Source organism: Python bivittatus, unplaced genomic scaffold (assembly GCF_059951505.1).
Source record: "Python bivittatus isolate LINGU-HERP-01145 unplaced genomic scaffold, Pbiv_v1 ctg000590_np1212, whole genome shotgun sequence".
Lineage (NCBI taxonomy): Eukaryota > Metazoa > Chordata > Lepidosauria > Squamata > Pythonidae > Python > Python bivittatus.
The window spans coordinates 26,982,526-26,995,804 of record NW_028277086.1 but is presented as its reverse complement, the minus strand read 5'-3'; the positions used below and the strand labels follow the sequence as shown (position 1 = coordinate 26,995,804).

Genomic DNA, 13,279 nt, shown 5'->3' with positions numbered 1-13,279 from the left:
GGCAAGGAGACAGTGGAGTAAGTTGTATCAAATATGTTACTGTCATATCAAGTATGTTACTGTTTTGACTAAGTGTTTAATTTGAGGAGGCATTTGAGTTGCATATATTTTTTCATGCACCTAATGAAAATATGTTTGTGAAAAAATTCTGCAGTGGTTTAATATATTGCATAAAATATTTTAATAGGGGACATGTGTGACTGCACTTAACAGCTAAACAGTTAAGGAAAAAATGGCAGTGAACTTACATTCTAACTATGTTGACTGGCTACAGTGAATAGCTCAGATTTTTCTGTATCAGTGTAAGAAAAGATTATATTAGTTGCCTCTGTTCGGATAGTTGGAAAAAAAAACAGTCAAATCGATTCAGCACCTTGTGCTGTTGCTTTCTTAAATGCAGTGTGGCATTCGTTACTTTAGTAAATGTATTTGTGTAGGAAACTTACCTAGATGCATTTTACAAAAAATACTTCAAAGTCAATCCTTGCTGCCGCTCATTTGTGCTGTAAATCACAAATGGGAAAAGAGCTGGGATTCTCTTGTGAACCATATTAAAGGCTGTAACTCAGCAAAAAAATATCTGACCCAGCTAAGGATCACTCCATTCCCCCCCCCTTTTTTTTGTTTCTTTGGGTCAAATGTGTCCCTTGTTTTCCTACAGAGAGAAAACAGCATAATCTTTGTTTACAATGAGTATATATTTATTTGTTCCCTTCCATTTTTCTCTATACAGTAGTTGTTTGTTTTGGAACTACTGTGAAGTATAAAATGTGTTATACTGAATTGCTTTGCTAAGCTGATAAACTTGACAGTATGCCTCCATTCATTCTTATCAAGTACCATTCAGCATCTTTAGTGGTAAAGGATATTCTTGCTTGTAATGAAATTTGAAATTATAGTCGAAAACTATTTTGGGTTTCTACTTAATAAGAAATCTTATATATCTTAATAATTCTTCTTAATAATAAGAAATCTTATTAAAATAATATCCACATTCAGAAAACAAAATAATTATATTATAACTTAAGAAGGGGGGAAATGTGATAGAACACATAAACGAAATCCAAATATACATTGAAATAAAGTTAATTTATATTTTGTGTGTTACTTGTTTATATTCTATATGTACATGATTATCTTACAAAGGAGAGAATTAACTACAGGTTGTCCTTGCTTAATGATTGTATTTGGGACTGGCAACTCCATCGCTAAGCGACATGGTTGTAAAGTGCAATGTCATGTGACCGGGCTGGCTTATGAGGACAGTTGTGGCAGTCCCAGTTGCCGTCGTTAGGCGAGTCCCATGCTGTTGCAGCATCCTGTGGACCGTGATCACCATTTTTGACTTCCTGCTGGCTTCCCATTGACTTTGCTTGTCAGAAGTCAGCAGTGAAGATCACAAATGGCAGTCATGTGACTACAGGATGCTGCAAAGTCATAATTGTGAGCCAGTTGCCAAGCACCCAAATCACAATCATACGACCGTGGAGATGCTGTGATGGCCGTAACTCTAATGGACTGAAAACATGAAAGATAAGCAAGTTAAACATGGTGCTGAGAAATGGAAATGGGTGAAGGGAGAAGAATATAAAAATTATTTAAAGTATGTTTACTTTTGATTTGTATGTAGTGGGTTATTGGAGTGGAGAATATACAAATGTATGTAATAAATATTTTTCATGAACTATGCGATATTTTCAACAGATTAGATAATCAAATACCATCAAGTTCCGTAGTACAGATCTCATTACCTATACATGCCGTTAATGGGGACAATGGAGACAACTCATCATCTCCTTCTCATATTATGACCAGATCCAAAAATTCACCAATACCAAAACTACTCACAAGTGAACAAGATAACAATATTGGTAAGAAAAATGTTGACTAATGTGCTCTAATAGACTTCCTTATTTTTTTTAATAGGAAACATCAAATTAATACTAAGAATTGATGTGTTAAATTAGATTATTGAGAATCTTGTGACAGGAGGAGAACACTTCAATATGTGTATGTATCAAAATGTGTTGGCACTTTCTCTGTTGTGCTACACTTACTATTGCATTAAATAATTTCCTGACCTTTTTCAGCAGCTTTAAAGGATGAAATGGAAAAAGCTGGTTGGAAAATTGGATTTAAAAAGGCTCATATGTCACCTTGAGATAAGATTGTGTTTTATCAATGCTATTAATTTTTTCCTTGCAGTAAAAGGAAAATAGCAACATTAAAAACATCTATTCAGAATATGTATACAGTTTAATTTATAAGTACAGGATAACCAGCTCTTTGAGAGAAAGTGGAATAAAAAATTAATAAGTACATCCTGTACCCAGATTTCCGGGGGGGGGATTATTCATTTATTTGATTTAAAGGGTCCACTTAAATGAAATGACTCAAGATGGCATATAATGGGTTAAGACATAATTTAAAAATATAAGGTGAAATATAATAATATCAGCATGTTAAGGAATATGCAAACATCCAAACAGCAACCATTCAAGCAGTTTATAAATTGCCCTGACCCAGGACCTGCAGGAAAAGTCAAGTTATTAATGCTTTCCTGAAGGTCAGCAGGGTTGGGGCCAAATGCTATTCCTGTAGAGAGTAAGAAGAGGACCTTGATGGAGATATGCAGGAGCTGTTGCCTAGGAAAAAAGGAGCTGAAGCATTTTAAAGTCCAAAACAGCCAGATAAATCAGGAAGTAGCCCAGCCAGACGCCTCCTAATTTGTTGAACTATAGGAAGGAGGAGGAGGTACAGCACAGTCAGACCTGCAAGATTCTGTTATAATAGCCAATCTCAATAAAAGTAATTTTAACCTTCTTGTGGAGTTGATTTCCTGGTCTGATCCATCTAGTGGGACTGACAATTCCAGATAGTAGGAGTAGCAACAGAAAAGGCATGCCTCTGAGGTCCCATTAGATGGCGTTCTACAGAGGGGACCCTCAGTATGCTTGCTCTGCTAGATTTTATAGGATGTGCAAACATAATTGGAGAAAGAAAGCCCTGTAAATATCCAGACCATCCATGAAGGGCTTCACATATTGCAATCAGTATCTTGAATTACACCTGGAATCTGGCTGATAACTACTGGAGCTTGTGAAGTAGAGGTGTCTGAAGAACACCCGTAACAACTCATGTACCCACATTCTGGACCATCTGCAATTTCTGGGTGGTCTTCAAGGGCAGCTCCATTTAGAGTGCATTGCATTAGTCAAGCAGGAAATAACTGAGGCATGAGTTACAAGGAGGATAGTCTTTTGGTTCAATAAAGGGTACACAAGATGGAACTGTGAACAAGCCCTCCAAGCCATGGCTGCTATTTGCTTTTCTAGCAAGAGTTGTAAGTCCAGAAGAAGAAGAACCTCTAGATTGTGTACCAGTTCCATCTGGGGAGGTGCAACCCCATCAAGAACTACAGAAGGAAAGTCCCTGGGCGTGGCCAAACCCTGAACCCAGAGCCACTCAGTCTTGCTAGGGTTGAGCCTGTTTCTTCCCATCAAGAACCTAACACCCACCAATCACTGGGACAGTGACTTAACATCACTTGGGTATTTAGGGATTGAACTGTACAATTGGGTACATCAACATACTGATGATACTAGACCCTTGCCATTGGATGCTCTGCCCTAGAGGTTTCATGTAGATGTTAATCAGGAGAAAAGGTTTGAGTCCTGTGGCACCCAACAAAGCAGGGGCCATGGGCTTGGCCTTCCCTCCCCTAATAACAGCAACTGCAACTGGCCACAGAGAAAAGGAGAGCCACTGGAAAATAGTGTGTTCCACTTCTAAACCCCAAAGTTGGCCCAGAAGAATATCATGGTTGGTGGTATCAAAAGCTGCTAATCAAGAGCAACCAGGAGAGGTACACCTTCCCTATCCTAGGTCCACCAGAGGTGATCCATAAACATGATTAATGTTGTCTCAGTACTGTATCTTGGCCTGAAACCTGGCTGAAAAGGGTCCAGATAATCTGTTTCAACAGTGGAGAGTGTATTTAGCTCAGGGTTAAATTGTTGGGTTCTTGGTGTTCTCTCAGCTTGCTTTTCTTCTTACAGTTGTTTCAGTAGCAGGCTTGGTAACATCATCAGTACTTAGCCTCTGAACATCTGCAAGAAGGAAAACAAGCTCAGAGAACATAAATGCCCAATTATCTGTTTTCTCTAGGGACCTCTGGTGTTGCAGCCCATCTGCCACTTCCACAACCGACTCCCCAAATAGGAGATTGAAGACTGGACATAAATTGTTAAATTGTTCAGTATTGGTAGCATCAATGATAGTTTTCTGAGCGGAGGGAACACCACTACTTCTTTCAAGGCAGAGAGAACCTTCCCCTCATTCAGAGATGAATTCACTATTGCTTGGATCAAAGCACATAACTTCTGAAAGTCTTGACTAGCCAGGAGGAACATGGAGGAACATCTTGACTAGCCAGGAGGAACATACAGGTGGCTGTATTCAAAGCAGTGAGAACTCTGTCTGCTTCCTTGAGATTCACAGGATGAAACTCTTCCCAGATACCAGAACAAAACCATGTGTCAATCATTTCAGTAGGGGCTGCCCAGCCAGTGTTCAACTTAGACTGGATCTGAGTGATCTTATTTGTGAAGGGCCTAGCAGTATTGGCATATTGGCCTTTGAAATATTCCTCTGATCCCTCTTTCCCTAAGAGTATTCAAGTCACACTAAACAGGACTGCTGGATGGCACTCTGGATGCAATAAGAATGGGAAAATAATTGTTTTGCTCTGTTATTGCACAGCCATAGGCTCGTATACTAATTTGCTTGTAGTTCAACTGTAGTTTAACTACAGTTGTGCTCTTCCACCACTTCATTTCCTGGAGGCCTTCAATAAACTATGCAACCCCCCCCCCCCCCCCCAAATCATTGGCATACAGGGAGAAGCTTCCAAGGAGCAATGTGATCCATGGCCATTGCCCATACTCATTCCAAATGGCCATTAAAGCCTTATTTGAACTGGTTATTAGAGCTTCAGGGAACCCCCCCAAGCATCTTCTGAAAACCAACCACATTCATCAAATGCCTGGAACAGATCAAATGAATAGGTCCCTTCCTTGCAGTGGGAAGTAAGAATGGACTCTCCAGGACAACCAGACAGTGATCTTACAACAACAAAGAACAGATGTTAATGTTCCCCAGCAGATTATATTGCAGTTCTCCTGAGATAAAAACTAACTATGATTGATGAAACACAGATATTAAAATGTGTTTTTAAAACAAATATAATAAAAGGAAAAACTTGATCATAATTAAAAAGCTAAGTGAATAAGTTACTTAGGAATATACCTTGCTGACTTTTTGAATCATGTATATATATTTGTGTGTGTGTGTGTGTGTGTATTGTATATTTATAATGCATATTAATCATATTTGGTGGAATAGTAGTGAAAGTGACATTAATGCCAATGCTAAATTCGTTATGTTATTATTTGGATAATACCCAAATGAGAAAATAGTAGCTATGTTAACGTTAAACATTTTCTTAAAATCAGTATTGTTCCAAGGTGAGGTTTTAAAAATTTTTTATATTCTTTTATACAAATTGCTGAATTTTTTTATTTCTATAATGGTAGCCAATTATATATATATTTGTAGATATTTCAAAATAATATGATTGATTGTATATTAATTCAACTTTAATTAAAATCACTTAAACTGCATAAAGAAGTACATTCTGTTGTATCTAATATGTATTTAAAATGTAACAACCTCAAACTAATTAAAAGTAAAGCATCATAAACTTAATAAAATATATTGCTGTAATGTAATTTATTTCTTAGATGCTATGACTTCCTTTAACAATCCTAAGGAAATTATTATTGTAGCATTTAGAGGAATTTGTATATCTACCACATCTACCACTTTTAATTGATTTTGCTAGTCAAATTAAAAAAAAAAAGTTGCCAGATTTATCTTCTGTTCCAGCTGGATGGAAGTGAACACCTTTTTTAAAAAATGGAGAATACCTATTTCACCTTGGAAAGGTGGATAAAACATTTTAACCTCAGTTACTGCTGGAGTCTCCCTGCTGGGTAGTGGCTGTTCCATGCTGTGGATAAGATTGAGACAGTATGTCTTTTTGTCTGAGATGAAAGACAAAATGGCACCCCCTCCCTCCCTCATTCATGTATAGAATCAGGCTATAATGATAGTTTAATAGTACTTTAATACTGACAACAGGGCACAATCTGCACTTGCAGAGAGTAAAATACTGACAGTAACTCAGGCCATGTGATACAACTCAGGTTATTACCCCAGTACATAGTTTTTACCATCTCCCAGCATCTGCTGCCTAAAATTGTTGTGTCACTTAGCCTTATGGTAAGGCTGTCCCTTGGGTTGAGAAGATAAGGCTGAAGGTTATTCTGAGGTGGAGTACAGAGCTTTGGCTGCAAGATTCTTTTCACTACTTATCTTTTCAGAATTTCCTCCCAACTTCAAAAGGAGGAGGATGTGTTTGCCTTAAAATTGCTAGGAGGTTTACTGGTGACTTTTGCAGCTTCAGCTTTGGAAGGAAAGCTTATTGTTTGTCAGAGGCCATGGTGCAATTTCAAGGAGTTGTTTTAAGGCGATAAGGAGAGACAGGATGTTTCAAGTAGAACATCAGGAATCACTTTGAAGTTGGAGTTCTGGGGGAGATATGGCGAACTGAAGATATCTCCATGAAAGTGGAGCTGGCGACTGCAGCAAAGACCAAGGAACTGGTGAGTAGACCAGTTCCTTGGAAACTCTCTGGATAAGGAGAGGACAGGAGATCGCCCATATGTGCTCCAGATGGCTGCTTTTCACAAGGAGACCACAGGAGAATAGTTTTCTGTGGGTTGGAGTGCCGGAAGACAAAGGGATGCAACTGCAGTAGAGCCTTTTAAAGGATACTTAGTTCGCAAACTTCACTTTGTAATCACTTTCAGAAATTGCCTATTAACCATCTTAAAGCTGTTAGAGGCTTTTAGAACAACAAGTTTGAAAAGTCATTGGGTGAGTTTTATCTTCATCTTTGAACAAAAGAAAAATTAATTAAAAGTTTAAGAACTTAAAGAATTAAATAAACAGCAAAAAGCTATACAAGATTTTGAACTAAGAAAGTTATAAATGGATTAAGGGTCCAGATAAATGTGGAATATTGACTTTCACTATAAGATTTTGGAATTAACTATAAGAAATAAATACTCATGGGAAACAGACTTATATTGGCTATCCTGGCTATTGCAAGTCCTAACAAAGATAAGTTACTTTATGATTTTAGAAACTGGGAACTAAAGGAGACTAAAGAGACTAAGCAGAAGGAAACAAAATGCAAGCCTGTCCTTGATGTCAGTTAATACTGGGACTTACAAAGTGACACAAAATGTTATAACATTGGAAGCATTATAAGAGATCTTTGAAGAATAGAGCCAGAAATTAGCAACGGGAATATCAACACTGTCAGTAATGACGTCTGCTTCTATGGATAGACTGTGTCCAAAAGATGTTAATGAAGGAATGACAGATGCGGAACAAATTTTATCTGACAAGACAGAGAAATTACTGAAAGTAGAACTACAAATGACAGGCCAAGAGAATGATTTGGAAAAGGACGCTTTACTGGATATTCAAAAGAAACTGGCTGAAGTTTTAAAAATTAAAAAGCAAATACAAATGATAAACCAAGAGAATCACCTGGAAAATGTTTTCTTATTGGATCTACAAAAGTGTCTTCTTAAAGCCTTGAAGAAATCTGTGTGATGAGATAAGGACGAATTGAAGAGAAATCAAATCCTACAACAATATTTGATTGAATGAAAGATTAAGACTATTAGGAGTAAAAGGAAGGAATATCAAGTTGGTTTATTTGATCAAGTAAACCAACTTGATCAAACCAAGTCCTATTAAAATAAGACTTTTTTTTTTTTTTGCAAAGTTCTTGCAACCCTTTATGGGCTTTTTGCTGACACCAGGATTGAAAAATTAATGTTTTATGGATTTGCTTATAGATAAGTGATGGGGTATGGGATGAAGAGATATCTGTTTGTAACCTTAAAGGGGGTGAAAAGTTACTAAACTTTTTTATAATTGTGATGAAGGTTGGAAATCACTTTATATATTTCTTTTTCTCATTATATTCTTTTTCTTTTTTCCTACATTTTTTATTCTTTCTTTCTCCTGTTCTTTTTCTCTTAAGTTTAGTTTGTATTAGTTTTTACTATTGTAATCAAAATTCGTAATAAAAATATATTAAAAGAAAAGGAATCACTTTGAAGTCTTGAACTTCATTGATAGAGAACCAGAGGAATTATGGATTGAACTTAAAGAAGTTATTAAGGATGAATGTGAAAAGAGACTGCCAAAAGTGAAGAAAGAGAAGAAAGCAAACTGGATGTCAGAACAAACTATAGAATTGCCAAGAAGAGAAGAGAAGCCAAAGCCAAGAAAGGCAAAAAATCTCAGAAAGGAACTTAAGAGTTTCAGAGAGCTGTTAGACAAGAAGCAGTATTACAACATCTGTAAAGACATTGAAGATGGAAACAGACATGAAAAAACAAAGTCTTTCAAAAAAATCTCTGAAGGAGGTTCCAACCTTGAATTGGTATGCTAAAGGACACTAATGGACAGATAGTAACCAATAGAAAGAAGATCAAAGGAAGATGGAAGGAGTATACTGAAACAGTATATAATAGAGATGTCAACATCCAAGGTACCTTAGAAGATATTCCTTACTTACAAGAACCTCTAGTACTAGAAGTTAGATTAGCACTCTGGTCATTACCAAGTCGGAAGGGTACAGGAACTGATGGAGTACCCACTGAAATATTGCAAGCAACAGAAGAAGAATCAGTCAAGGCTCTGACCAAGCTATACTAGCAAATCTGTAGAACAACACAATGGCCAACTGATTGGAAGAGGTCAATCTACATTTCAATAGCAAAAGAGACTTAACAGTGTTTGCAAATGTTCTTAATTTCACATGGTAGCAAAATAATGCTTAGGATCATCCAATGTAGATTAGAGTCCTACATGGAAAAAGAGATGCTAGATGTTCAAGCTGGCTTTAGAAAAGGCCGAGGAACATGAGACATTATTGCTGATGCCCGCTGGATAATTGAGAAAGCTAAAGAATACAAAAAGAAGTCAGTATGTGCTTCAGAAAGTAAAGAAAAGCTTTTGATTGTGCTGATCACATCAAGCTGTGGAAAGTGCTCGGAAAAATGGGACTCCCAGAACATCTCACTGTTCTCATGAGAAACTGTCAGGTTCAGCCCAAGAAACTCCACGGAACAGTTCTGGAATTGCTCAGTTACTTTATTAGCTTACACCTGCTAGACAGAATCTCGCCAGACTAACTGTAACTCCCAAAGTCTGCAACTAAACACTACAAATTCCTTAGGGTGGTGCCAGGCTCATCGTCTTGCTTTCACACGCTCAGGCTGGGGCTGAGGAGATGCTTCTCCCCATGATCTTGAACCTCCTCATCCAAGTCCTCCATCTCAGAACCTTATATACAGGTCAGGAAGCCACAGAACATGACAAAACAGACTGACTCCAAGTTGGCAACAGAGACTGACAAGGCTTCATACACTCCCCTTATTTATTCAACCTAAATGCTGAATATATATTAAGGGAAGCTGAATTGGAAGAAGATGAGCATGTTTTTAAAATTGGAGGAAGAAACATCAATAACCTGTGCCATGCTGATGATCCTACCCTGATAGCTGAAAATGCAAAGGATCTGCAACCCCTAGTGCTAAAAGTCAAAGAGCACAGTGAAAAAAATAGGACTAAAATTAAATATAAAGAAGGCCAAACTAATGACAACAGGTGGAGCATCTGGCTTTGGAACTGACAAGGTATACAGTAAGTGGTGGATAGCTTCTGCCTTTAAGGATCAACCATCAACAGTAAAGGAACAAGCAGTCAAGAAATACACTGCCATCTAACACTCAGAGCAGCCATGAAGACCTTGGAAAAGATATTCAAATGCCATGATGTGTCTATACCTACAAAGATCAGAATTGTGCAAGCCATGGTATTCCTTGTGACACTATGGAAGTGAAAGGTGGGCTTTAAAGAAGCAGAATAGGAAGACTATTGGTGCCTTTAAACTTTTGAGTTGGAAAAGACTCCTGAGTATAACATGGACAGCCAAGAAAACAAACTGATGGATCATTGAACAAATCAACCCAGAGTTCTTACTCAAGACAGAAATGTTCATGCTCAAATTATCCTACTTCGGACACATCATGAGAAGATCCAGCTCTCTGGAAAAGGCTCTACTGCTGGGAAAGGTGGAAAGAAAGAGAAGAAGGGGATGACCAGCAACAAGGTGGATGGACTCAGTTACAGTGGCGATGAGTATCGTTGGGAGATTTGAAAGAAAAGGTTAGGGATATAGTCATGGAGAAAATCTATTTATGTGGTCACTAGGAGTTGAAAATGGCTTGATGGCACATAATCACTCAAATCATGTTGCAGTTGCCATTTTCTTTGCATTATCTTACTTCAACATTTTAATAACATATATTATAGATTAAAAATAGGTAATGTTTGAAAGTTACCATCACTGGCTGAGCTGTCTGATTCCATGTTTGATTTCAGATGTAACATTCAAAAGATAAAAGTAGTGTTTATCTAATATTTTGTTCTTTTTCTGTATTACAGTTAGTTGTGAATCATCTATGATGGAAGCTGATAATATTTCAGTCTCTGAAATGCCTATGGATTCTGCAGAAGCACCCTCTACATCTGCAGATAGTGCTACCACTACTTTAGAAACTCCTGTAGGAACTGAGACTACTACTAGTAACTCTGAAAGCAGTACATCTACAACTGCCTTTAATGCATTTTCTGGACTTCAACCTGTTACTCCTTCAGATTCGGTATCTTCTAGCACACAGAACAATGCAATGACAGCGACAGAAGTAGCAAAACCAAGGGAGTCTTCTAATGTATCTGGTGAAGCTGTAAGGCAGCAGCCTGGTAACACCAGCATAGAACCTTTGCCCCCAGGGTATGTGAGATTAAAAAAGATATGCTTGTTAGGTTAAGATGGAAATGTTAGTGATTTTTAACTTGGATTTTTTTTGGTTTATTGAAATGTATTTGTCAATATGTTGGATGTAGACTAAAGTAGTTGAATTTAATTCCTTTTGAAATCAGTTATGTCTGACATATTCCATTGGTTGTGTCTAATATTTTCCATTGATTAGATCTATCCAGTGGAACCAAAGCTGAAGACTTTTCATCTGGATACAATCTACTATATATGCATGCAAGAACAAATTTAATTGGGCATCATTGTGATGATGACTAACTTATGTTTAATGCATGAATAACTCTATCTTAAGAATATAACCATGTAATAGGAAGAAAGAAGATTGTCAGTGGCTTCCTTCCTTCCTCAGCACAGCAGCATTTCCTATAGCTGATTTAAATACTGTGAAATTGGTTGCAATTTTTGTAAATGTCAGCAGGAGAAAAATTTTGTTTTCTGTTAAGTAAGTTTTACTTTTTGTATTTTTCAAAGATGGGAACAAAGAAAAGATCCACATGGTAGAACCTATTATGTTGATCATAACACAAGAACTACAACTTGGGAAAGGCCTCAACCTTTGCCACCAGGGTAATAGTTAAATTCTTCCATATATTAATATAGGCTAAAAATATTGCTACCTAAATGAAGAGATAAGAATCTGTTACAGTGCTTGTTTCTTTGAGAATGTGTAAATTATACAATGGAATTTACGTTTCTTTAAAATAGTATATTTTAGCAAGCAAGCAAAATAATTAAAGAATGCTAACCTTTAGTGATCTTTAATAGTAAATGCATAAGCTTGAATTATAATTTAGGGTAGTATAAGAATCTTTAATTCATCATTTTTTTTCAGTTATTTATGCACTCTGAGTCTGAGGAGGGGGGTCAGGGATGTATTAGTAATCATTCAGAAGTCTGCCCTATTTTGCACAATATCCCTTTCACAGAAGCCTTACTGCCTTGCACTCCCAATCCACATCGTTTAGGAGGGAAGAGGGGACAGGTAACATTTCTTTTATTAACCCTTCTACAGAAAATATGCCAATATACCAATTAATAAAATTTGAGATCTTCAAATTTGTGATATGTAGAAAACAGTTTTAAAATTCTCAAAGTTCTGATTGCTTTGGAGTAGCTCCCACTGGTAGATTCTGTATTCAGGCTAGTTTGTTATGGATTGTATTTTGTGTCTTTGAATGATTTTTTATAGCAAGCAATACCCAAGGTAATAGTTTTTACTGATAGTTGTCTAGAAAAAGTTCTAGATTAAATTTTCATAACTACTAATATACAATTAATCTTGCCTATAACAAATTATTTATTATTATAACATGATTCTCAATGTTGGAATTATTCTCAATAATTCTCAAAATTATTTATTATTATAACATGATTCTCAATTTTCTTAGTTGGGAAAGAAGGGTTGATGATCGTGGAAGAGTTTATTATGTGGACCATAACACACGAACAACAACATGGCAGAGACCAACAATGGAATCGGTCAGGAATTTTGAACAATGGCAGTCTCAACGAAATCAATTGCAGGGAGCTATGCAACAGTTTAACCAACGATACCTCTATTCGGTAAAGCTGAAGAAGTGTAGATTCTTTTCTTGTCTTTTCTTAGATATTTAATGCAAAGTATTATATGTAGCTACATACTGAGATACCAGGTTGCCCTGATAATGGTTGAGCTCAGATATAATGTGAAGCCATGATTTAGCCAAAATCACGACCTGGTTAACTATATTTTGATACCAATCCATGGCTTGATAAACCCCTTGGATTTGGACTAAATAGCTTAAGAGTATTGCCATAATAAATGTGCCAGAAGTCTCAAAAACAGTGATTTATGTGTATTAACCTCCAGATAGCTATAAGAGCTCAATTTGGGTATTGGGCACTTTTTCTGATTAGAAAGGCCCTTGTTGGAATGGAAAGTGGATTTTGAATATGAGCTTGAAGATTAGTTTAAAGAAATATGGAATATTGCTATTAATGATAAATTGACATGTGAACTAAAATATAAAAATGGTCTGGCAAAAAGGAATGATTTTGATGTTATATGGGGTGAATTTCTGCAATATGTTTTTGTTAAAGGGAATAATTCCAATTTATTTTATTTTCACTAGGCCTCAATGCTGTCTGCTGAAAATGATCCACTAGGTCCTTTACCACCAGGCTGGGGTGAGAAATATAAATATGTAAAATAATATTCATGTATTATTGTTTATGTTGTTTACATTGTTC

General features: G+C 36.6%; 1 protein-coding gene across 5 annotated transcripts in view; it reads left to right on the top strand.

The window, feature by feature from the left end:
- Positions 1 to 13,279, top strand: part of WWP1 (WW domain containing E3 ubiquitin protein ligase 1) — an 83,019-nt gene that overhangs the window by 46,858 nt on the left and 22,882 nt on the right. For all 5 annotated transcript variants that reach the window (XM_088149152.1, XM_015888776.3, XM_088149150.1 and 2 more), the window contains 5 exons: positions 1,705 to 1,871; positions 10,657 to 11,005; positions 11,522 to 11,617; positions 12,439 to 12,613; positions 13,162 to 13,216. In XM_088149152.1, the coding sequence (XP_088005278.1) occupies positions 1,705 to 1,871; positions 10,657 to 11,005; positions 11,522 to 11,617; positions 12,439 to 12,613; positions 13,162 to 13,216 (842 nt within the window). The remainder of the gene's footprint in view (positions 1 to 1,704; positions 1,872 to 10,656; positions 11,006 to 11,521; positions 11,618 to 12,438; positions 12,614 to 13,161; positions 13,217 to 13,279) is intronic.